We start from the raw sequence: 24,479 nt of genomic DNA on the forward strand, positions 1-24,479 counted from the left end.
GTTAAGCTAAATAGAATGAGCTCCTTGAGCCTGTCACTATAAAGCTGGTTTTCTAATCCTTTAGTCGTTCTCATGGCTCTTCTCTCAACCCTCTTCCCTTCTGTAATCGTGGGTGCCAGACCTGGACATAGTATTCCAGCAGCAAATAAATTGATTCAGAGCAATCTGGATCACTTTAATCCAGCCAGAGCCAAATAAAGAGGTAAAATAACCTCTCTACTCCTGCTTGAGATTCCCCTGTGTATACATCCCAGGATTGCATTAGCTTTTTTGACCACAGCATTGCACTGGGAGCTCACGTTGAGCTGATTTTCCACCATAACCCCCAGATGTCGTTCAGAGCCCTTGCTTCCCAGGATAGAGTCCCCCATCAAGTAAATATGGCCTACATTCTTTGTTTAGAGGTATACATTTACATTTCACCATATTAAAACACAGTTTACCAAGTGCACCCAGTTTACCAAGTGATCCAGATTGCTCTGAATCAATGAGCTGTTCTCTTCATTATTTACCACTCACCTAATTTTTGTTATCAGATTTTATTAGTGATGATTTTGTTTTCTTCCAGGTCCTTGTTAAAAATGTTTACTAATAAAGGGCCAAAAGCCACTCCCTGCAGGATCCACACTGGAAACAATCCTACTTGATGATGATTCCCCATTTACAGTTACGTTTTGAGACCTATCATTTAGCCTGTTTTTAATCCATTTAATGTGTGCCATGTTAATTTTACATCGTTCTAGATTTTTAATCAAGATGTCGCATGGTACCAAGTCAAACCTCTTAAAGAAGTGTATTATGTCAGCACTATTACCTTTATCTACCAAACTTGTAATCTCATTTAAAAAAAAATATTAAGTACGTTTGGCAGGTTCTAGTTTCTTTAAACCCATAATGATTTACATTAATTATATTACTCTCTTTTAATTCTTCATTAATCACGTCCCATATCAACCGCTCCATTATCTTGCCAAAGATCAATGTTAAGCTGACTGGCCTGTAATTACCTGGATCATCCCATTTACCCTATTTAAAAATGGGTATGTAGCGGGCCGGTGTGGCTCCCCTCCTCCCCAGAGAGGGTTGAGCCCCGGACCCAGGAAGGGGCGGGGCTACAGCGTGGTGAGCCCGCCCCTCAGAGGGTCAGATGGCGACCCGGAAGGATAAAAGCCGGGCCTTCCAGCCCAGTCAGTGCCCAGCCACCGGGGAGAGCAGACCTGTCTGAGGGAGCTCCCGACGAAGGAACCGCTGGAGCCCCGGGCAGCTGCCTGGACTAGCCGGAGAGCACCCTACCCCGCTACTGGGAAGACCTGCCGGAGCTTCCCCGTGCTACCTATGACGAGGAGCCAGTAGGAGCTACCCCGCTACCGTGCTGTTACCCCGAGGAACCCCCGGAGCAGGATTGGCCGGACTTCCCCGGGGAACTACCCGATCTACCCCCCAGCCCGGGTTATGAGGAACCCATGCAGTGGGACTTCCCGGGACCAGATGCCGTGGACCAGGTAGGACAAGAGGGGGACATTGGAAGTGGCCCGGGGGCAGCCGACCTCAGTCCGGCTACTGATCAGACAATACCCATGTCAGTGTGTTGCGGTCAGGATCCCCACTGACCGTCAGCGGTGACGACCGCTGCCTAGGGCCCCGGGCCGGGACACAGTGGAGTGGGTGGGCCTGTGTCCCCCCTGCCACCCCACTCACGGGTGGCAGTTGTCCCCCTCATCCCTGCTCAGCCTGCTGCAAGAGGCCTGAGCTCCTGTACTGTTTGCTGCCCAGCCCTGCCCCAGAGGGCCTGGGCCTTATCCAGACTGTTTGCTGCCCAGCCCCTGCACCAGAGGGCCTGGGCCTTATCCAGACTGTTTGCTGCCCAGCCCCTGCACCAGAGGGCCTGGGCCTTATCCAGACTGTTTGCTGCCCAGCCCCTGCACCAGAGGGCCTGGGCCTTGTACAGACTGTTTGCTGCCCAGCCCCTGCACCAGAGGGCCTGGGCCTTATCCAGACTGTTTGCTGCCCAGCCCCTGCACCAGAGGGCCTGGGCCTTTCCTAGACTGTTTGCCGCCCAGCCCCTGCACCAGAGGGCCTGGGCCTTTCCTAGACTATTGGTACTGTTTGCAGCTCAGCCTTGCCGAAAAGGCCTGAGCCCCAACTGACTCTGTCTTTGTCATCTAGCCTTCAAGGGACAGGACAGAGCCCCCGTGAGACCAGCGGGCCGGTGTGGCTCCCCTCCTCCCCTCAGAGGGTTGAGCCCCGGACCCGCCTGTTACAGGGTACAACACTGGCTTTCTTCCGGTTTTCTGGAACACCCGTGGTGCTGCAAGACTTATTGAAAATTAACGTTAATGGTCCAGTGAGCTGCTCAACTAGCACTTTTAAAACTCTTGGATGCAAGTTATCCAGACCTGCTGATTTTAAAAAGTCTAACTTTAGTAGCTTCTGTTTAACATTCTCCAGATATGCTGGTGGAATGGAAAGTATGTTATCACTATATGATGAAACTGTGTCATTTGTGTTTCCCCAAATGCAGAACAAATTTGTACTGAACACTTCTACCTTTTCTGATTATTATTGATAATTCTACCATTCCCATTTAGTAATGGACTGATGTCATTGTCAGATTCTTTTTGTTCCTAATATATTTTAAAAACTCCTTATTGTCCCTAAGTCTGCTGGCAATAAACTTCTTGTGTCCCTTGATTTCCCTTATCAATTTTCTGCAATTCCTAACTTGTGATTTATATTCATTACTATCAACTCCCCCTTTCTTCCGTTTGGTATTTATTATTTTTTTATTTAGACCCTTGGAGCAAAACTTTCAAAAGCATCTAAATGACTTGAGTTCCATGTTCAAAAAGCCTCTAAATCACATAGATACTTTGGAAAATGTAACCATAATCATTGTCATCAGTACTTACTCAAGGTCAGATCCTGATTCCATTTAAATCAATGGGAGATTTCACTGAAACAAGGATTTGGTCCTAAAGCGTTCACAATTAAAGTATCATACTTTTTCTGTATATTAGCTTAAACAGTTTCTAAAGTGGTTTTTAGTATTTCAATGCTTGAATAGCAGTGACCCCTTGTGGTATAAATTAAAAAACTAATTGCAACAAAATTTCTCATAAAAGAAATAGAATTATACCTTATAATCTGAAGTTAATAGATGTTCTGAAGCATGTGCGGTATACTAATTCTCGCTATGCTTAGTAAGCCTCACTACGATGATTCAAATTATAGGCTATCAGACTATATCTTCCCATACTACTTCAAGAAAAATGTTAAATATGACTTTTGACCAACCTGAAATTTTGCTGTGGAGTAGTACATGTGAATGGTTCTCTTGTTGAATGTCAATAGGATTAACTGGCAAATTACTTTCTGAGGCTAGGTTGCACATCTGACTGAACTATATCACTGAACGCAAATAATTCAATGCAAATAGCTATTGTACATCATGTAATCTTTATGTTTATAGAGGAGTTAAACATTAGATGTAACTGCACATAGAGAAGTTGGGCTTTTTCCCTACCAGCATAACTTTACTATATAGGAAAAAATCAATTTTGAATAATATTATATTAAATAATATTACATTAAATATTTCAGATACAGTGAAGAATAAGTTTTTACATTTGGGTGCTCTATTTTTTGCTCCCTAGATTATTATTTTTTAAATTACTGTACAATTTTTTTTTCAAGGAATGCCATGGTTGTGTTAAAATTTGGAAAAACTTTCAGTATGTACAAGAGCAATTGGAGGGGTGGGGGTTAAAAGGTACTATCTGTCACGGTTTCAGGGGAACTGCCTGTGTATCCCCCTCTGTGGTTCATTCCATGAGTGCCCAGTCAAGTCTCCAGCTGTTACCTGTCTCTGGGCAGGGACCCTTGTCCCACTCCTTTGTGACTGTGGAGTTTTAAGCTGCACAGCTCCCTGCCTTACACTGCAATATCCCCAGCACGCCAGTCAGCCTAAAGGCCAGCACTTGTATGTTGTTTTCTCTCTCAAGGCTATGAACAGGGTATTGCCAGCCGTCACAAGCTACCACACAGCTCCTTCTAAGCAAGCACATTTATTCTTAAGGTAAAAGCATAATAAAAACAATAAATAGATTTAAGCACACACTAAAGATACCAATCGTCACCCATCAGCATTATGGGGCCTGCATAGGCCAAAGTCTTTCTAACTTTACCACAAGAATTAGGGCCCATACAGGACAGTAGGTCCTGTCAATTTGCTGGATCAGAAAGAAAGTCCTGGGTCTGTTTAAACACTGCCTTTTTATTCCCAAACCTCTTTCTTTCTCTGTGGGTCTCTGGAAAACCCAGTTTTAACCAGTATGTGGAAGTCTCCCAATGGGTGGTACCTCTCTGGAGATGTTTATAAACTGAATGATTCACTTTTACCACCACTACCCCACACACTGTTCTTAGTTAAGAACATAACAGCCATACTGGGTCAGACCAAAGGTCTGTCTAGCCTAGTATCCTGTCTTCCAACAGCGGGCAATGCCCGGTGCCCCAGAGGGAATGAACAGAACAGTTAATCACCAATTGATCCATCCCCGTCACCCATTCTCAAATTCTGGCAAACAGAGGCTAGGGACACCATCCCTGCCCATCCTGGCTAATAGCTGTTGATGGACCTATCCTTCATGAATGTATCTAGTTATTTTTTAAACCCTGTTATAGTCTTGGACTTCACAACATCCTCTGGCACAGAGTTCCACAAGTTGACTTCCTTTTGTTTGTTTGTTTGTTTTAAACCTACTGCATATTCATTTTATTTGGCGGCCTCTAGTTCTTGTGTTATGAGAAGGAGTAAATAACACTTCCTTATTTACTTTCTCCACACCAGTCACGATTTTATAGACCTCTATCGTATCCCCCTTAGTCATCTCTTTTCCAAGCTGAAAAGTCCCAGTCTCATTAATCTCTCCTCATACGGCAGCTGTTCCGTACCCCTAATCATTTTTGTTACCCTTTTCTGAACCTTTTCCAAGTTCAATATCTTTTTTGAGATGGGGTGAACACATCTGCATGCAGCATTCAACATGTGGGTGTATCATGGATTTATAGAGAGGCAATATGATATTTTCTGTCTTATTATCTATCCCTTTCTTAAATGATTCCCAACATTCCGTTTGCTTGTTTGACTGCCTCTGCACATGGAGTCATGTTTTCAGAGAACTATCCACAATGACTCCAAGATCTCTTTCTTGAATGGTAACAGCTACTTTAGACCCTATCATTTTATATGTATAGTTGGGATTATGTTTTCCAATGTGCATTACTTTGCATTTATCAACATTGAATTTCATCTGCCATTTTGTTGCCCAATTACCCAGTTTTGAGAGATCCTTTTGTTGCTCTTCATGGTCTGCTTGAGACTTAACTATTGTGAGTAGTTTTGTATCATCTGCAAATTTTTCCACCTCACTCTTTACCCCTTTTTCCAGTTCATTTATGAAAATGGCCAGTACAGACCCCTGGGGGACACCACTGTTTACCTCTCTCCATTTTGAAAACTGAACATTTATACCTACCCTTTGTTTCCTAACTTTTAACCAGTTATCATAGAATATCAGGGTTGGAAGGGACCTCAGGAGGTCATCTAGTCCATCCCCCTGCTCAAAACAGGACCAATCCCTAGACAGATTTTTGCCCCAGATCCCTAAATGGCCCCCTTAAGGATTGAACTCACAAGCCTGGATTTAGCAGGCCACTGCTCAAACCACTATCCCTCCCCAATCCATGAGCAATCCTCCCCTCTTATCCTATGACTGCTTACTTTGCTTAAGAGCCTTTGGTGAGGACCTTGTCAAAGACTTTCTGAAAATCTAAATACACTATATCCTCCTTGTCCACATGCTTGGACATGCTCTGTTCCTGGCAGAGCTGTAGCAGCCCTTCTCCTCTGGAGCTATATACAGTCCCTGACCCACAGTGATGTATAAACCATTCATATGCTTAATACAATGTGGTCCTCAAAGATATTCCACACAGTTGCAATATCTGTCACACCATCCATATATAATTTAAACATACATTGTATGTAGAGGGAGCAAAGTAGAAATGTATCTCTGCATTTTTCGTTCTAAAAGCTTTTTGACTGATCTGTTTCTTTTACTTGTTATGTAATTACTCGGTTCTCTTTGGCCAGAGTGGAAAAGTATTTGTGTGTTAGTGTTGTATCCATGGCATTGAAGACTTCAACTCAAAAACAGAGTTCACTTTATCTAAATTTTCTTTTGTGTAGGATGCCTATGTCTTTGTTAAAAATGGGATAATGGATTCAATACAGTTTGGAAAAGGTAGGTGAGTCATATAGTCAAAATTTAAAACTAGTCTCTTCTTGCTCATTGTTTGGCTTTGAAAATTACAATGCTGGTTTATACTGGAGAACAACAAATTCTATCAAAAATATTGATATACTAGACCAAACACAAGAATCAATAAAACAGAAGGGGTATAAATGCCTTCCCTATAAGCTGGCTTCATGCTATTTACCATAGTCTCTTGTTTGAAAACAAAAAAGAAGCTCCTAATCTCTTTTTGTAATTATGACTCAACCAATTTAGCTAATGTTTGTAATTCCTTTGATTTTAATATTAGATGACATTTTGAGGCCAAATGCTACCCAAGCCCTCAGTAGGTTCAGAAGCTTCTAAATATCAGAGAACTGTCATGATTCTGCTGCAGGGTTGGATAAAAGGGGAATGGAGCAAGACGCTCTACATCCCGAGTGTCTCTATGTTCCCAGTGCGCTACATGCTGTAGAATTTTTCTCCCTAGTGCTTTCTCTTAGCAGCACAGAGCATGATTTGGGGAGTGGCACCACATGCTTAAACCTCCATATAGGTGGTGCATAGTTAATCCAACTCCTATTACAATCCATAGCTGTGGTAGCAGCAGTAGGGTTGCCAACTTCCTAACCGCACAAAACTGAACACCCTTGCCCTGCCCCTTCACTGAGGTCCGGCCCCCCATTCACTACATTCCCCCTCCCTCAATGGCTCGCTCTCCCCCACCCTCACTCATTTTCACTAGGCTGGGGCAAAGAGTTGGGGTGCGGGAGGGAGTGAAGGCTCTAACTGAGGGTAGGCTCTGGGGTAGACCCAGACAGAGCCGTAACAATGAATTTTTGCTCCCGAGGCAAGAGCCAGCTCCAGGTTCTTCGGCGACGGGTCCCTGAGACCCTCTCATAGGGAAGGACCTGACGCCAAATTGCCACCGCCGCTTCATTCATTCTTCGGCAGCAAATCGGTGGCGGGTCCCCAAGTCCTCAGAGAGAAGGACCCACCGCCAAATTGCCGCTGAAGAATGAATAAAGCAGTGGTGGCAATTCAGCAGCAGGTCCTTCCCTCCAAGAGGGACTCAGGGACCCGCTGCCGAAGAAGTGGTGGCAGTAGAGCTGCCGCCGAAGCGTCGCTGATCACGGTAGACCTGCACCCCTCAGCTTTGCGCGCCCGAGGCAAGTGCCTCACTCACCTCGCCCTTGTTACAGCACTGGGCCCAGAAATGAGGGGTTCACGGTGTGGGAGGGGGCTCCAGGCTGGGGCAGCGAGTTGGGGTGTGGGACAGGGTGAGGGCTCTGGCTGGGGGTGCAGGCTCCAGAGTGGGGCTGGGGATAAGAGGTCTGGGGTGCAGGAGGGGCCTCCAGGCTGGGGGGGGGGCGCTGAGGGATTCACAATAGGGGAGGAGGCTGGGGGTTGGGGTGTGGGAGGGGGTGTGGGCTCTGGGCTGGGGCCAGAGATGAGGAGTTTGGGGTGTAGGAGGGGGCTCCAGGTTTGGGGAGGCTCAGGGCTGGGACAGGGGGTTGGGGCTCAGGGTGGGGTGCGGGCTTATCTCAGGTGGCTCCCAGTCAGCGGCGCAGTGGGGCTAAGGCAGGCTCCCTGCCTGTTCTCGCTCTGGGCTGTGCCCCGGAAGCAGCCAGCAGGTCCAGCTCCTAGGCTGGGGAGGGGGGCAGGAGGCTCCACGCACTGCTCTCGCCTGCGGACACCTCCCCTCCAGCTCCCATTGGCCCTAGTTCCCAGCCAATGGGAGTGCGGAGCCAGTGCTCAGGGCCAGGGCACCGCACGGAGCCCCATGGCCTGGCCACCTAGGAGCCAGACCTGCTGGCCGCTTCTGGGGTGCAGCATGGTGCCAAGACAGCTACGGACTAGTCTGTCTTAGTCCTACAGCACTGCCAACCAAACTTTAAATGGCCTGGTTGGCGGTGCTGACCGGAGCTACCAGGGTCCCTTTTCGAGCGGGCGTTCCGATCGAAAACCGGACACTTGGCAACCCTAAGCAGTAGGGAGGAGGCTACACAGCTGCTGTACAGAGAACTGCTGTATAGGTGAGAAGAATTCCTTTCCCTTTCTTCCTTATTTTAGTTCTCATTTACACTTCACAGTTTGGTCCTAATTCGGCATTGAAGATAAAAATACTCTTTGTATTAAAGATGCCTTTCTGAAATTACCAGTGGAAAATAAGTTTCATTAAAAAGAAACAAATGATGGTCCAGTGGTTAGGGCACTAGCCTAGGCTTTAGACGAGTACGGTTCAGTTCCCTGCTCCAAGCAGTCTGTGTGACCTTGGGCAAGTTTCTCTGTGCTTCAGTTCTATAAAAATGGGGATAGGGAAGTTTCATTATGTCACAGTGGCATTGCGAGAATAAATACTTTAAAGATTGTGAAAGACTGAGATCTACTGATGAAAAGCACTATATAGTAGTAGTAGTAGTAGTAAAAAAATCAAGAAACACCAGCATAGTGGCATCTCCTTTCACCAATTTGTAAATACATTTTTTACGTGCATTGAAAACTGAAAACCCTGTCACTTGCATTAGGAACAAGTGCTAACATTTTACTAAATAGAAAAAGCTATCTAAAGAGCATCATTGTGAACTTTGTAAAATGTATATTTTATGAATGACACATCAGAATCCTTATACTGCAGTGCTGACTCCCATGTGTCCGCCTGCAAAATAAGTCAGTGGAGCTTGACATGGATGCAGGTATCCGCAGTAGCGGATCCAGTTGTAAGACAGGGCCTACCTCAGCATTCAACTTTTGATAGACATGACTTTACTGCTCTCTCTCAAAATGGGAGAGAACAAAAAAAAGAGAAAATTGACTAATCTTCAATTATTATACCATAGCTGTTTTGATTTTTTTTTATATAGATACATATGTTTATCTGAAGAATCCGCCTCCAGAATTTCTTCCAAAAGTTACCGTACTTACAATTTCAGGTCTAGCTGGCTTAGTTCTTGCAAAAGGTAGGTATGTTTGTTTGCAAACGCTGTCAGATTGGTAATTGTATGACACGTCTTTAATTTAACATACTTTATTCTATGCTTTCTGCAATTTTGACTTAAGTTTTGGTAAAAACCTTTTGAACACGTGAACAGTTGTTACATAGTTTTAAAAACAAACAAACCAAGATTTCATATTATTATAGTATGTAGAGGGGATACCAGCAGACATTTTTCTTTTACAGTTTTGTTTAATTTACTCATTTAAAATAACAATTAAATATGTAATTCTATAATTTAAGAATTATTTTCTTAGAAATATAGGACCCTATTGTGCCATCAGAAATGCCTTAATTTTCTTTGGTAATTTATTATTTGATTGATTTAAATCAGCTCACAATGTAAATGATCGTATTCACAGTTTCTACAGTCAGGGGAAAGGTATGCAAATCTAGAGCCAAATGAAAAAGATTCAATCGCGATTCTGCCAGCAAGGGGATAGGGTTTGAGAAGGAACTTATCCAAATTACTCCTGTACAATACTCTCTGCATCACAGAATACCTCCCTCATTCCTTAAAAGGATCAGTGTAAGTTGTAGGTGTCTTCCTGGAGGAAGGAACACCTCAAACCTCTCAATGAACCTCCTGGCCAATCAAGAAGTATTTCTAGTGAACACTGAAGAGTCTCTCTCAGGGTACGTCTACACTTACCTGCCGGTTCGACGCGGAGAGTTCGACTTTTCGGAGTTCGAACTATCGTGTCTGATCTAGACGCGATAGTTCGAACTCCGGAAGCGCTGCGGTTGACTCCGGTACTCCACCTCGGCAAAAGGAGTTGGCGGAGTCGACGGGGGAGCCGCGGAGTTCGACCCCGCCACGTCTGGACGGGTGAGTTGTTCGAATTAGGGTACTTCGAATTCAGCTACGCTATTCACGTAGCTGAATTTGCGTACCCTAATTCGACCCCCGCCCTTAGTGTAGACCTGCCCTCAGTGTTCCTGGACCAAAGTGATGGTAGTTGTGACATGGAATGTTGAAATGGGGCTGTGTAAGACAGTGGGGAATTGGGTGCACTGACACAGGAACAGAGATGTGCTTGAGAGAAGAGATGTATTAAAAAATCATTGGATTTAATTTTCATAAAATTATGAAATATATATTCAAAATCACCAGACTTAATTTTTGTAAAATTATGACATAATTTTGTAGGCTTTGTATTTCATTATATTACTATAGAATTTACAAATCTTTACTTCTGAAATTTTCGTAAGAATAAATGTCAGAGAAAATAATGATTTAAGTTATGGAAGTTTACAGCAATGTGGTTTTTAGGTAAAGCCACCAACAAATTGAAAGAGAATACTGGGCATAATTGGAACATCACATTTGCAAATGATCTTTATTTCCTTGGATTTTTAAATAGCCCCAAATCTAAATCATTCCCCACAGTCTGGATTATACAATGGTAGTATAGTTAAAAGGAGGGATTTAAATGCATTAAGCAACACAGAATGAATTGGGGAAAGGACAGCCTAGATCTAAGGGAGGGATTCCAGAAAGGAATCAAATATGCAGAGGTTAAAAGCAAAAACTGGTGAACCAAAGTGCTTGGCAATGGAAGATGACCAGGGAAAAATGGGCATTTTTGAAACATGATAGAATGACAATCGATAAGTAATTAAAAATGAGCCACTGTGATTGTTTGAAGGGTCAAAAGAAAAAGTGCTGGAACAATTTGATAAATTTGACCCTAATCCACGTGAAACAGCTGGCAGGATCAAGTCCTTAAAGGGCAACAAATCACCAGGACTGGATAGTGTAGATCCAGGGGTGAATTGAAATTGTTAAGCTGCTAGCAAAAATATGCAGCCTCACTGATTTAATGTACTATACGCTGAAGGGTAGCAAGGTACTTACTTTTACAACAGGTGTTGAAGTGTGTAACTGACAAATGACTTTTACTTCAGTACCAGGTAAAATGCTTGAAACAATATTTACATAGAGTTATATGACATCTACCAGTAGGTGAATATAATACAGACAAAACAGCACAGTTTATTCAAGAAAATGTTGTCCTTCTGTTGTCTGCTAGATTTTAAGTGTGTCAACAAAATAGTGGGTAAAAGAGAACTACTAGATACAATTTATTTGGACTTTCAAAAACCCGTTGCCAAAGAAACTTAAAGTAAACTTAAATAGTCCTGATAGGAAAGAACTGTCATGGATTAGAAACTGGCTAAGAGACTGTAAACAAAGAATAGGAATAAGTGATCAGTGTTAATAATAGATTGCATCAGAGATATGTAATAGGACAAATGTTTAATACATTCATTAGTGATCTGGAAAAAGTGGGTAAAATTAACATATAACACAAAATTATGTAGGATAGTCAGGAGCACAGAAGGGTGTGAGTATTCATAAAAGCATGAGAGAGCCTGGCGGTTGGGTAGCATGATGGCAGAGGAAACTCATTAATAAATGCAAGATAATACACACTGAAATTTGAACAAGTTATATAGAAGATTTTAATAATATTTCATAATTGAAGATATATCCTCATTTTTTTAATTCAGTAAATTTTACTGAAACATCAGTTGATCCATTGGAATACAGTCCCTAAGTCTATGCCAGTCATACCTGCGATAGATTTGATCTAGGTAGTTGCCAAGAGTCGGAGGTTAAAATTATGTAGCTATCCGATACTATGTTTCATTTGTATATAGTACCTGTTTAAATTATTTGTGTGGTTTACATAGGTTCTAGAATTAAGAAAATTGCTTACCCGCTGGGACTTACCACATTAGCAGTATCCGTTTGTTACCCAGCTCAGTCAGTAGTAGTTGCTAAGGTAAGTTTTGTTTTGTTCTTTCATAGGGTGAAAATATCAAAATTTTTAATATTTAAGCTGAGTGAGACTGAAATTTTCAACACATCTGCCGTATTTAATTTCCAGGGATATGGAGCTGGCATCAGTTTATACACTATAGTGTGTGTGTGTGATGCATCACAGTTGTTAATTACGTGTCCATCAGAAACGAATAAAATGGCTGACTTTACTTGACCAATACAGTGCTATTTTCTATATTTAATTCTTACTTGGAGAAAGGAGAGTTTCATTTTTAGATACAATACAGTTAAATTTTTAATTAACAGAAAATTGCATTTTTAACAGCTACTCATTTCCATGCATTAAAATAATACTGTACAAGAAACTGCCGAATGGATACACAGGTGGCATTTCTGAAGCTCTTTCTTTTAATGTACATCCAGTGCTGGATCCATCTGAAACAGGGAATTCCCTTTCACTATTTTCTTGTGACTGTCATCTTGAAGTTTACTTGTTGGCTAGCTACTTAAAATATTGATTTTATGGGCTTAACTATGCTGCCCCGCAGTTTAGCTACAAGGGTGTGAATAGCAGTGTGCACCAAAGTGCTGCACTGTAATTCCCCTGTGTGGATGCTGTAGTTGTGAACCAAAATGTTCCTAGTTTACATAAATGTAGTCCTCTTTAGACAAGACTATGTTCGTGCAAATGAAGAACCTTTCAGTTTGCGCACGTAGTGACCATATGGGGGAGTTTCAGCACAGCACTTTGGTGTACACTGCTATTTACACTCTTATAGTCCGAATGGCAGGACAGTGTATACATAACCATAGTACCAGAACTTTGTGCATAGTTCTCTGTGAATGAGGAAATAAGCTGCAGCCAGGGAGGATTCTATCTACCGAGCCACTCCACAGATGTTGCTGCAACCTCACAAAGTTTGAATAATTACAGGCTGAATAAGAATTTACAAATTCAGACCTTTGTGAAGCAAAACAGCAATGTTTGTTAATTTCAGTCAGGTCCTTTTATTTCTTGGTTGTATCTTTCCTCACCATGGGATTTGTTTTAACCAGGCATACATTTTGCTATGATTGTCTTTGCATGAATGAAAAGAATCTAGCTAAAATTAGTCATGTTTTTGTTTCAAGTTTGTAACATAGAATATGTCTAACTTTTCTTGCTGTTCCAGCCTCCAGTGCATTCATTTATTCAAACCACTATTCCCTGGTTAAGTTTTAAATCCATTTTGTGTAAATGGATGCACTGCAACCGATTTACAATACCAATTTAAGCATGATTTATAATATAAGATTGAGAGTGTGGGGAGATTCATCAAATTTGTGAAATGCAGATTTTCTGTCTTCCAGTATTGGAGCTATACAGTTTATTAAAGGAGAATATTTGCTTTACTTGAAATGTTCTGTGAACCCTACCATTTTTAAAGCTTCTTGTTAAAATAATACATTTTAACTAATTAAATTAGATAACAGGGAAAAAAGTATATGCTGCAAGCCATCAAACCTATGAAGCAATAGGATCACTATGGACAAAAAACTCCTCTATGAAAGAAGTGCTACTCACACAGAAAGAAGATACCAAGGTAGGTTTTTCCAAAGAATGATCAGTTAGTCATTCAGTTCAATACCTTGGATTGATTTCTGAAATGCAAATTTAAGCAAAAAGATACAGATGTGTTTGTTGATACTATTTAATATCACAATGAAGTGTGTTATGAGGCACAAAGGTCCTCATTTTATTGCTATTGTTGTTGTTTATTATTTGTATTATTGTAGCACCTAGGAGTCCCAGTCCTGGACCAGGATTCCATTGAGCTAGGTGCTGTGCAAACACAGAACAAAAAGACAGTCCCTGCCCCAAAGAGCTTACAGTAGAAGTGGTTTTTTTTTTAAATTGTTTGAATAGTGTTTGTGACAAATCCCAGATTGATAGACCTTGAGATCTGTTTACTTATACAACATATTCAGGATGCACAACAGCTAGGTGAGCTTCCCTCCACTGCCTTTTTAATAGACCTCATTGATCTGGAGATGCAACCATAAGAAGATAGTTTATTTTCCTTATTCAGGCCATGGACCTGCAAACACTTAGACATGCTTATCTTTTCTATCTATGAGTGGCCTCATTGATTTTCAGTAGGACTACTCATGGTAACATAGTTAAGAACACATGTAAATGGTTGCAGGATAAGTCCTTGGCGCCTCTGTTGATATCGCTAATGTATGAAAAATGTGATGCTTTTTAGCATGTGGATGCCTATCAAGTGGCAGCTGGCCAGAACATACCTATTTTATTGTGATTAAAAAGTGTAAATAGGACATTTCATTTTAGTGAATAAAAAATACAGATTTTTCCATTGGTTCAGATGATTCCAGGTATTCGTGAATTTGACTTACTCTAGTTTGGAAACATGAATGTTCTGAATGCCAGTTTACAGTTTAAAAAATCTTATGAGAATGTAGCTGTATATCTGAATAATAATAATTAATAATTAGATCTGAGCAAATATTGGAATTTCTAGCCTGAGGGAAATGCTGATATTTCAACATTTAAAAAAAAGAAAAAATCCCGAATTAGGATGAAAAGTTGAAAGCAATATTTTTCACAAACGGAAAGTTCAAAACAAATTTTTGATTCAGAAATGGTGAAATATTTAATTTCAGCATTTTTGATAGAAACAAAACATTTTGAATCAGTTCAACGTGAAACTGCATTTCCCTATGAGAACACAGACACAGGAAACTTATAGATTTGGACATCTCATGCTCCATTTACTGCAGTGCACCCAGCTCACTGGCCAGACTACATTTCCGCTGATGCAAAGCCAGTAGGAGAAAGTGAGGGCACAAAATGCCCAAACTACAACTTGCATGAGGCATCGAAGCACTGTATATGGAAATACAGTTTAATGTTTAATCGATTAGAAATTAAATATTTTGGTTTACTACAGCAAACAAATATTTTGATATAGCTATTAAAACACTGATATAATTTTGACATTTTTGTTAATCCTCAGTTTTATTTCCATTGACAACCATGAACAGAATTCTGACTGAAGCGTATTTTCTTTCAGTTGAATCATGAGAAACAGTTAGGGAAATAAGAACTGTCATGGTAAGAAGAATTATAAACTGTCAGAGTTTTGCTAAATAAAGTCTGTTGTTTCCTAGGCTATATCTACACTACTGCAGTAAGTCGACCTATGCTATGCAACTCCAGCTACGTGACTAACGTAGCTGGAGTTGACTTATCTTAGGCTGAGTTACCACAAGGTCTACACCGCGGGGGGTCGACGGGAGAAAATCTCCTGTTGACTTACCTTACTCTTCTTATCAAGGGTAGAGTACTGGGGTCGACTGGAGAGCGATCTACAGTCGATTTGGCGGGTCTTTACTAGACCCGCTAAATCGACCGCTGGTGGATCGATCTCAGAGCGTCGATCCCTGCCATAGCGTAGACCTGCCCCTAAACTGAACAGTTGCTCGTCACTAATCAAGAATAATCTGCAGGAGGTTTGTTAGTTATCTTGATCTAAGTGGTTAGTGATAATTCAAACTCCAAGTCTCTTAATAACTTCGGTAAGGCTGTCATTCTCCTGTAAATCCACCTGTTGCTTTGACCTTGTTCTGTGCTTCAGTTTCTCCATCTGTAAAAGGGGATAATGACCTGTCCCCTTCTTTGTAAAGTCTTTTGGGTATCTTGGATGAAAAGCAGTATATCAAAAGTTAGTAGTATTATTCATTAACCATTAAACAAGCTTCCAGACATCAAACTGAAGTTCGTTGTATCTTGATAGTGTTCAGAAATGCATCTTCTGTCCCTTTATTGTGGTGCCCATTTTATGCAAACAACCTCAACATCATCAGGGAATATTGTCAATTATTTGAATCTAACATGAAGTGAATTGAGGCATATAGTAAACTAATTTCTTTTGGCATATTTCTGTGTATCCGGTATGAAAGTTTGTACACACAGAATGCATACCTGGAAATAATTTATTAAAACGTGACAGCTCTTTTGTAATTTCCTTTATCAACAATATAATAAGCATATACCTAAATATTGTTCTGTTTTGTTTGGTTGGTTCATTTGCAATTTAGGCTGGTTCACATCTGCAACAAGTTCCGGAACCAGTTGTGGGAGAGGATAAAAGTGCAGAGATTAAAAAAACAACACCTGAATCTGAGGTTAAGTCAAAACCACTTGCTGTAACAGATTCTCCGGTAATGAAGATTCAGAGTTCAAAAGATCTGGTGCCTTTGCCCACAGAAATAAAAGTGCCAAATGTCATTTCAGGTACGAAACTCAAATTAGCATAAACTGCAGTGAATTGTGAATTATTTAATGTTATTTTCATCATTCTTTTTTTAAAAAGCAACTCTAGCAGGCCTGTCAAATTTATCTTTCTAATGTGGTAAACTCCATGAAATTTAGTATGCTATATCAAGAGCCCAAAGAGGTGATAGGTCCTACAATGTGGACCACACTTCAATAAAGAATATGTATTGTGGATCACTTCCCATTCCTAATCACATGGACCCTTCGTGCTGTCAGTTGCACATCTTCTCTATGGAAACTTCAGCATTTGCTTTTGTAAAAAGATAATATTGCTTGAAGGTAACATCTGTTTCCTCACATGTCAGCTTACTTGTGAAGGCAACTAGTGTGGCTTCTCCTTGTTTCCAGTGGCTTTTACAGGCATCCTGGCTCTCTTGTAGTGAAATATCTAGGTATCTGTAAAAACAGCTGGAAACAAAGAGGAGATCCAGCACCAGGTGATCAGCCATCTGTCTAGGGGCCATGGGTTTGAGAGCTACTACCCTAGGGCATTGACGAAGCGCACACAATTTATATGGGAAGCATTGTATTTGATTTTCACTAGTTCTTTACTATGTTGCTTTTCGTGCATTTTAAGTGATCAATAAGGGATCCATTGCATGGCATGCTGATAATGAAAAATCCTTGAATGTGCTCATAATTAACAACTCAATCCATATAGTGACATTTAAGTGAAATTATCATGTCCTTCTGTCAGTAACATAGAATCATAGAATTCAAGATCAGAAGGGACCATTATGATCATCTAGTCTGACCTCCTGCAAGATGCAGGCCACATAAGCCGATCCACCCACTCCTGAACTAATTCTCTCCCTTGACTCTGCTGTTGAATGCTCCAAATCATGATTTAAAGACTTCAAGTAGCAGATAATCCACCAGCAAGCGACCCCTGCCCCATGCTTCGGAGGAAGGCGAAAAACCTCCAGGGCCACTGCCAATCTACCCTGGAGGAAAATTCCTTCCCGACCCCAAATATGGCGATCAGCTGAACCCCGAGCATGCGGGCAAGACTCTCCAGCCAGACCCTCTGGAAAAGGCTAACAATATCCCAACATTGACCCTTTGTACTAATTACCAGTGTGGCACGTTATTGACCTATTGACTAAACCCGTTATCCTATCATACCATCCCCTCCATAAACTTATCCAGCTTAATCTTAAAGTCATGGAGGTCCTTCGCCCCCACTGTTTCCCTCGGTAGGCTGTTCCACAATTGCACTCCTCTGATGGTTAGAAACCTTCGTCTAATTTCAAGCCTAAATTTCCTGACTCACAATTTATATCCGTTTGTCCTCGTGTCCACAGTAGCACTGAGCTGAAATAATTTCTCTCCTTCCCTGGTATTTATCCCTCTGATATATTTAAAGAGTGCAATCATATCTCCTCTTATCCTTCTTTTGGTTAAGGAAAACAAACCGAGCTCCTCAAGTCTCCTTTCATACGACAGGCTTTCCATTCCTCAGATCATTCTAGTGGCCCTTCTTTGTACCCGTTCCAGTTTGAATTCATCCTTCTTAAACGTGGGAGACCAAAACTGCACACAATACTCCAAATGAGGTCTCACCAACGCCTTATATAACGGGACTAGCACCTCCTTATCTCTACTAGAAATACCTCGCCTAATGCATCCCAAGACCGCATTAGCTTTTTTAACGGCCACATCACATTGCCTACTCATAGTCATCCTACAATCAACCAGGACTCCTAGGTCCTTCTCCTCCTCCGTTACTTCCAACTGGTGCGTCCCTAGCTTATAACTAAAATTCTTGTTAGTCATCCCTAAATGCATAACCTTACACTTCTCATTATTGAATTTCATCCTGTTACTAATACTCCAGTTTACAAGGTCATCCAAATCTCCCTGGAGGATATCCCGATCCTTTTCCAAATCGGCAATACCTCCCAACTTGGTGTCATCTGCAAACTTTATCAGCCCACTCCTACTTTTGGTTCCAAGGTCAGCAATAAATAGATTAAATAAAATCGGACCCAAAACCGAACCTTGAGGAACTCCACTGGTAACCCCCCTCCAACCCGACAGATCACCCTTCAATACGACCCTCTGCAGTCTCCCCTTTAACCAGCTCCTTATCCACCTCTGGATTTTCATTTCGATCCCCATCTTTTCCAGTTTAACCAGTAATTGCTCATGCGGTACCGTATCAAACGCCTTACTGAAATCTAGATATATTAGATCCACCGCATTTCCCTTGTCTGAAAAATCTGTTACTTTCTCAAAGAAGATCAGGTTGGTTTGGCACGATCTACCTTTCGTAAAACCATGTTGTAATTTGTCCCAGTTGCCATCGGCCTCAAGGTCCGTAACCACTCTCTCCTTTAAAATTTTTTCCATGACTTTGCATACTACAGATGTTAAACTAACAGGCCTGTAGTTACCTGGGTCACTTTTTTCCCCCTTCTTGAATATAGGAACTATATTAGCTAATCTCCAGTCAAACGGTACAACCCCCGAGTTTAGAGATTTATTAAAAATCATCGCTAACGGGCTTGCAATTTCACTTGCCAATTCCCTTAATATTCTAGGATGAAGATTATCTGGGCCCCCCGATTTACTTCCGTTAAGCTGTTCAAGTTTGGCTTTTACCTCAGATACCGTAATGTCTACCCCCATATCTTCATTCCCATCTGTCCCTCTACCACTATTCCTTAGCCCTTCATTAGCCTCATTAAAGACTGAGGCAAAATATTTGTTTAGATATTGTGCCATGCCAAGATTATCCCTAATCTCCACTCCGTTTAAAGTGTTAAGCGGTCCCACTTCTTCCTTCTTGGTTTTCTTCCTATTTATATGGCTAAAAAACCTTTTGCTATTGGTTTTAATCCCCTTCGCTAGGTCCATCTCCACCCAGCTCTTTGCCTTTCTCACTGCTTCCCTACACCCTCTGACCTCAATAAGGTAGGTTTCTTTGCTGATCCCTCCCATTTTCCAGCCCTTGTACGCTTTCTGTTTTTTCTTAATCACCCCTCTGAGACACTTGCTCATCCAGCTCGGTCTAAAACTGCTACCTACGAACTGTTTTCCCTTTCTTGGGATACAGGCCTCTGACAGCTCCTGCAACTTCAACCTGAAGTAACCCCAGGCGTCTTCCGCCTTTAGATCCCTAAATATGTTAGTCCAATCCACTTCCCTAACTAGTCGCCTTAATTTAGTAAAGTTAGCCCTTTTGAAATCATAAACCTTAGTCTCAGATGCAATTTTGTTTATCCTTCCATTTATTTTGAAACGAATTAGCTCATGATCACTTGAGCCAAGGTTGTCCCCTACAACTATTTCCTCAACAAGGTCCTCATTACTCACCAAAATCAGATCTAAAATGGCATCCCCCCTCGTCGGTTCAGCAACTACTTGATGAAGGAATTCATCAGCTGTCACGTCTAGGAAAAGCTGAGCCCTATTATTATTACTAGCATTTGTTCCCCAATCTATATCCGGGAAGTTAAAGTCTCCCATGATCATACAGTTCCTATTAGTATTTACCTCCTTAAAAACATTAAAGAGCTCTCTATCCATATCCAGGCTAGATCCCGGCGGTCTATAGCACACCCCAATCACTATCCCAGGGGACGCTCTAGTAGTTTTCTTCCCCAATGTGACCATTGCCCAAACAGACTCCGTATTATCCATTGCATTGCTAGTTATTTCGTTACATTTCACCTCATTATTGACATACAATGCTACTCCCCCACCTTTACCTTTGTTTCGGTCTTTCCTAAACAGCACATACCCTTCCATACCTGTACTCCAGTCATGGCTACCGTTCCACCATGTTTCGGTTATTCCTACGATATCCGGTTTCAGTTCTCGGACCAGGAGCTCTAGTTCCTCCATTTTGTTACCTAAGCTTCTCGCATTGGTGAACAAACATCCTAATTTTTGCTGTTTGGCTCCTCTCACCCTTTTCACCCAACTTGGTAGGGACACAGTACTACCAGTATGACCTGTCGGTCTAGTATCTGTCCCCCCTTTTCCTTATACCTAACCCTCCCCCTCTGTCTATATCTGTTGTAATCCTGTTGTTCTCATTCTCAATGTATAAATTTGGCGTGGAGAGTACCTGGACCTCTCCCAACCGTCAGTAACAATCATTTCCCTAGTAATCGAGGAAAGTGGTATTGGCCTTATCTAGTAAAACAGAGCTTCCCCTACCACTGATAACGTGAATTTTAATTTGAAAATATTAAGTTCTTCCAATATCATCCTATCACCTTTTATGCATGCTCATCTGTCTTTATATAACCAAACATAACATGTTAGGGGCTTGCTATTAAAATGTATAAGTCAACTTGTGGAACTCCTTACCTGAGGAGGTTGTGAAGGCTAGGACTATAACTGCGTTTAAAAGAGAACTAGATAAATTCATGGTGGTTAAGTCCATAAATGGCTATTAGCCAGGATGGGTAAGGAATGGTGTCCCTAGCCTCTGTTTGTCAGAGGGTGGAGATGGATGGCAGGAGAGAGATCACTTAATCATTGCCTGTTAGGTTCACTCCCTCTGGGGCACCTGGCATTGGCCACTGTCAGTAGACAGTTATTGGATTAGATGGACCTTTGGTCTGACCCGGTATGGCCGTTCTTATGTTATGTTATCCCCATTACATTCCCAGGGATACCCATGGTATTGAGGCACCTTGCTATCACCTGTCCTCAGTGTGAGGAATCCTGGTCTGTGACTCCTGTGGTTCAGCCTCTAGCACCACAAGCACTGCCTTCCAGGCCTCTGCAGGCCCGGCTCTTTCTTTACAGGTTAATGATGGGCACGCTCCAATCTCTGAGTCCTCCAAGCATCTCCCTGAAGTGCCCATCCCCTGGCCCAGTGGATACTTACAGAATTCACTGATTCTCTGCTCGCAAAGGAACAGTACACCCAGCTTACCGGTTATACCCTGTCAGAGCTCCGCTTAACACACAGCGCTTAGATATGTTTATGGTAAAAACAAGATGTTTGTTTAACAAAGAGCAAAGATTCAAGTGATAGCAAGTAGAAATATTTGAGACAAATGGTTACATATAAAACAAAATCCTAACATGCAGTCTAGAGCCTAGATTTAATTTAAAAAAAAAAAACCCTTGTCAAATCAAGTTTAGCTCACCCCAAAGTCTTTCCAGCATTTTTCAGCCAGACTTGGTTGTGATCCTTTTCTCATGAAGCAAATACACTGTCAGCCTAGGTGAAGCATAACAGGGTGTACCTCTGCACCCCAGACATGTCCCATGATCCATTGTCTTCACTTGTAAACAGGGTAGCCCCTGCTGCTTATTTTTTTCCTGTCTAGAATCTCCCCTAGAGGCTTTTCATCCCTTGATCAGACTGTAAATAGGCTTTCATTGTGAAGTATACAGTACTCACTCCTATAAAGTCGGACAGGTAGATAAGCATCTCTGCCTGAAATAAACGTATTTAACACCTTCTGGTGACCAGCTCCAACTCACAGACCTAAGAGGATAACTTTGTGTGTATATATACATAACTCCTTACATCTGATCTGTACATACATTCCACAGTGATTACTGTGGTCAATGTGACACAAGCTTTCAGTAGAGACTTTACATGACTCCCTTTGATGAACTATTATGTAGAGATTGGAACCAGGGGATCCCTGTAATCCTGTGCACCCCATGCCCTCTTCTGAGTTGGTCCCAGGAGGTCCCTGGGTGACATGTCCCGCTGTACGACCTTTAACATATGAATCCTTTTTTTAATCCTGGGTTGCTCCCTTATTTTTCCTTTTTCAGTTTGTTGAATTATTGGGTCTCTTTATACATAATTTTCTCAGTTCCTTTAGCCCCCACTTTTTTTCTTTCATATGAAACATATATACTTATAGACGTTGAAAGGTAAAATAAAGATTTTCCTCTTTGTCACCACATTTCCAGGTGGAAGCCATTCCGTGTCCCCAGTGGAGCCTATAGATTTTTGGCTCAGGTGGGCTGGATGGGGTTCACATCTCATAAACTCTACACATTGTTTGGAAGAGTCACTTTGTACAAGGCATTCCCTTTGCCTCTCTTCCCTGCACTGTGTGTTTCCTCCACATTTTAATAAACTTACAAAATCACCAATAAAGTCAAATTGTGTGAATTTATTTGCACTAATTTAGGCCTAGATAATCCGTCTGTGATCTAGCTCATAGTATGGTGCAGTGAGTTGTTCAGCTTGCCCCCTGGACCAGCTGAGAGGGAGATAGTGACTCAGTCACTATCTGCTTCTCAGTCTCCCCATTGCTCTGGAAAAGTACTAAACTGATCCTGTTACTGCATACTCTGCACAGTGTGCTCCTGCGGGGAGAGTCAAGGTTCTGTTTGCTTCCCAATTTATCTCATTCATTACTTCCCACCTGCAGGAGGGAGGGATGTAGCAGCTCTGCAGAGCCTGCTGCCCCAGGAAGCAGCAGTATGGTGTAAAGGAGAGCCTTACACACTACCCCCTTTTCCCTTGTGCCAGTGCTCAGGGCATGCCATCGCCAGGCTTTTAATAGATTACTTTGTAATTGTGAAAACAATTTAGTGATGAGTTTGTCAGATATTGGAGATCTTTCAAATGTTTTTCTTACTTCCTGTGATTTTTCGTTGCATGGCACCAACTTGCCGTCATTATTCCCACCAGTGTAATTTACAATTAATTTATAACTGCAGAGCACTTTATTATAATGCTTGAATGTTCACGCTATCAGTATGTATAACTTCTGAATAAGCATTTTAAAAAAAAAAAGCTTTTATGCCTTTATTATCATTTTATTTCATTTTAATATCTTTAACAGATGTAGCGAAGACAACAAAATTTAAGCTTGACCCCAGGCTTATGGACCATGGTCAGTCCAGCCCAGAGGATGTGGATATGTACAGTACTAGAAGCTAAGGCACCAATTTACAAATATTGTGAAGTACTAACAATAGCAAAGAAAAATGGAAGGATTATGCAATGTATCATTGTACCTAATGTGGTATAATTTAATCAGGTATTTTCTTAAATCCCAATATGTACAGTCAATCTACTTTGTCCTTGTTGTTTACTGTGTACTGTTTCTTACTACCTATAAGCAATTAAATATTTTAATTTCTTTGAACAATAATTAGCTGTTTGACACTGAGAATTATATTTCTCTCAATATGTGCTTGCAATGGGGTATATCAGGATTGTCAGTGTCAAGTTGTTAATAAACATAAATCACCTTTATAAGGGACGGGTTTGAAAGTGTAAATGTATTTCTGTCCTTCAGATCCTTAGTTGTTCAAAGACAGTAAAAGAGTAATCTGGTCATCTTTTTATTGTTGTCCCCTTTCTCACTCACTTCCAGCTCTGGAATGTTATGGGCAAATGATAGCATTTGGCATCTATATTGGCTCAAATATCTTATTAGTCTGAGCATTCATAATACAAAAGAAACCAGCTGTCATTGTTGTACTCTCTCAAATTCAGTTGCTTTAAGATTTATGTAAGCTAACTCCTTTTGTAAAAATCACTGCTGTTAACCTCTTCCACCGAGGTAACTAGAATAGAAAATAAATTTTGTTCTGCATGTGTGTAGCTTTCCTGATTTAAAAGTAACATTTAAAGTGAAAAGGAAAAATTGGGGCTAGTCTTCAAAGCATCTCTTGTAGACCACACATTAGTTTTCAGTCAACCTTTAATAACATAGACTGATGTTTATTTAGTTGCTTTTCAGCTCCATCAACTCTAGCCCATGTTACTGGTACTGTTTGTGCTAATGTGGAATATATTAGCAAATTATGGCAGGAAAGTTGGGCATTTTAGTGACACAGAGGTTAAAACAGGCAGTTATACTGTTGGATGAAAGTGTTCTCACAGCTTAACTTAAAACAAGAATAAAAAGTTGTGGTTAGTAAGGATAAAACCAAGGTCCACAGTCTGTTTTGAAGCATGCATACCCAGAGCCCATTGACTTCAGTGGGATTTCTGTGAACGTAAGAATGAGCAAATATTTAGAGTGAATTTTTCATTCTAGTAAAATTTTGACATGATAGTGCATTGAGACAAAATGGAAATCCTTTTTAAGGACTGTTTGTTTGACTTATGAAGAA

At 41.3% G+C, this 24,479-nt stretch overlaps 1 protein-coding gene across 1 annotated transcript in view; it reads left to right on the forward strand.

The window, feature by feature from the left end:
* The window catches only part of APOOL (apolipoprotein O like), a 56,162-nt gene extending 32,819 nt beyond the window's left edge, over positions 1-23,343 (forward strand). Inside the window, exons 4-9 of the mRNA XM_045031242.1 lie at positions 6,251-6,305; positions 9,161-9,256; positions 11,989-12,080; positions 13,546-13,662; positions 16,181-16,376; positions 23,198-23,343. Coding sequence (XP_044887177.1) covers positions 6,251-6,305; positions 9,161-9,256; positions 11,989-12,080; positions 13,546-13,662; positions 16,181-16,376; positions 23,198-23,295 — 654 coding nt within the window. The 3' untranslated portion in view covers positions 23,296-23,343. The remainder of the gene's footprint in view (positions 1-6,250; positions 6,306-9,160; positions 9,257-11,988; positions 12,081-13,545; positions 13,663-16,180; positions 16,377-23,197) is intronic.
* Positions 23,344-24,479: the final 1,136 nt, after the last annotated feature.

This window comes from Mauremys mutica, chromosome 9 (assembly GCF_020497125.1).
Source record: "Mauremys mutica isolate MM-2020 ecotype Southern chromosome 9, ASM2049712v1, whole genome shotgun sequence".
Classification (NCBI taxonomy): Eukaryota; Metazoa; Chordata; order Testudines; family Geoemydidae; genus Mauremys; species Mauremys mutica.